General features: G+C 58.0%; 1 protein-coding gene across 1 annotated transcript; it reads left to right on the top strand.

The window, feature by feature from the left end:
- The first annotated feature begins 357 nt into the window (after positions 1–357).
- On the top strand, positions 358–1,185 carry DIO3 (deiodinase, iodothyronine, type III). Its single transcript, XM_009328040.1, is given in 1 exon segment — positions 358–1,185. A coding segment is annotated over 1 exon segment (825 nt). The 5' UTR covers positions 358–360.
- The last annotated feature ends 747 nt before the right edge of the window (positions 1,186–1,932 follow it).

Here is a 1,932-nt window from a genome sequence, read left to right as displayed (position 1 = left end):
GTGAGCGCCCGCCGCTATCTGCGGCCGGGGACCCCGGCGGTGCCCTATCTCGGACTCTCTGCTGGTGCCTGATAGCGGCTGCTCCCTGCTTCGTTGCACGTCCCTTGGAGCTCCCGCAGGGGCTCTCTCCCCTTTTGTCTGTGTATTTTTAGGTCATTAGAGTGGAGGGGTAGGTAATCCCCAGGCTCAAGTTCCAGAGGGGCGGGTTCTGGCCGGAGGTGGAGTCACTTTTCATTTAAATCCCTGACTATAAAATGGGCTTAAAGAGAAGCGGGATCTCAGCTGTGCTGCACAGACCCCGGCAAGCAGGGTGCGTGGGGGCCCCCAGGCAGCCAGCGCCCTGCAGCACAAGCCGCTGCGATGCTCCACTCCCTTGGCGTTCACACCTTGCAGCTGCTCACCCAGGCGGCCGCCTGCATCCTCCTCTTCCCCCGCTTCCTGCTCACCGCCGTGATGCTCTGGCTCCTGGATTTTCTGTGCATTAGGAAGAAGATGCTGATGATGCCCACGGCGGAGGAGGCGGCCAGCGCCAGCGAGGGGCCGCCCCCCGACGACCCCCCGGTCTGCGTGTCCGACTCCAACCGCATGTTCACGCTGGAGTCGCTGAAAGCCGTGTGGCACGGGCAGAAGCTGGACTTCTTCAAGTCGGCGCACGTGGGCTCCTTGGCCCCCAACCCCGAGGTGATCCAGCTGGACGGGCAGAAGAAGCTCCGCATCCTGGACTTCGCCCGCGGCAAGAGACCCCTCATCCTCAACTTCGGCAGCTGCACCTGACCCCCGTTCATGGCCCGCCTGAGGTCCTTCCAGCGCCTGGCCGCGCACTTCGTGGACATTGCCGACTTCCTGCTGGTGTACATCGAAGAAGCACACCCCTCCGACGGCTGGGTCAGCTCGGACGCAGCCTACAACATCCCCAAGCACCAGTGCCTCCAGGACAGGCTGCGGGCAGCTCAGCTGATGAGGGAAGGGGCGCCCGATTGCCCCCTGGCCGTGGACACCATGGACAATGCTTCCAGCGCCGCCTACGGTGCCTACTTCGAGAGGCTCTACATCATCCAGGAGGAGAAGGTGATGTACCAGGGAGGCAGAGGACCGGAGGGCTACAAGATCTCGGAGCTGAGGACCTGGCTAGACCAGTACAAAACCCGGCTCCAGAGCCCCAGCACGGTGGTCATCCAAGTGTAAAAAGGACCTGGCAAGAAGTGGAGAGGCGAGGGGAGGGCGGGAGGAGAGGTGGGGAGGGAGAAGGCACTGCGACGCGGATGGCAGGAGCTGTCTTCCCCCGGGGACACTCGAAGGAGGCTGCTGTGCGAGCTTTCGAGCAAGATGTGCCATAGTCCTTTCTCTATTCAAATCATGTTGATTTGCCAGCCACTGTCAATACTGTATTTCCATGTGCGTTTTGTAAATAACTCTCTCTTCCCCCCCCCGTTTTTTTTTTTTTTTTTTGAGAAGCGTTTACTATTTTTTAAGGAGGCTCTCTTCCTACGGGATCTGTTCCCAGCTGCGTGTGTGCGCGGGTGTGTGTCTGAAAAGTTGTGTACAAGTGCTCCGTGCTGCCTAGCAAGTGCTAACTGGGATTTCTAGTATTTCTTTGTGATGACCGATTTTGAAATGGGTTTCTCTAATGCCAGGAAATCGCGTCTGATGTTGTCAAGTACTAGAACTGCCAATAGCCAGAGCTGAACGGAATGTCCTATTTATGTGGGGTAGGGGGTTTGTAAGACGTTCGTTCACCTTTTTTTTTATGAATTTTTTAAATAATAAAGGTTGAGTAAATACACGTCTAACCTTGACTGCCTCTCTCTATCTTCAGACCGCTACATTCACTTTCCCTTTTGCCTACCTCGCAATGCCCTTCCCGCAGCCGAGGAGGGGAAGGCGAAGCGGCAGGCGGGAGAGGATGCGCTGCTGGGGGCTCGGGGGCGGCGA

The sequence above is a fragment of the Pygoscelis adeliae genome, unplaced genomic scaffold (assembly GCF_000699105.1).
Source record: "Pygoscelis adeliae isolate BGI_AS28 unplaced genomic scaffold, ASM69910v1 Scaffold130, whole genome shotgun sequence".
Lineage (NCBI taxonomy): Eukaryota > Metazoa > Chordata > Aves > Sphenisciformes > Spheniscidae > Pygoscelis > Pygoscelis adeliae.
This window is presented reverse-complemented; position numbering and strand designations above follow the sequence as displayed.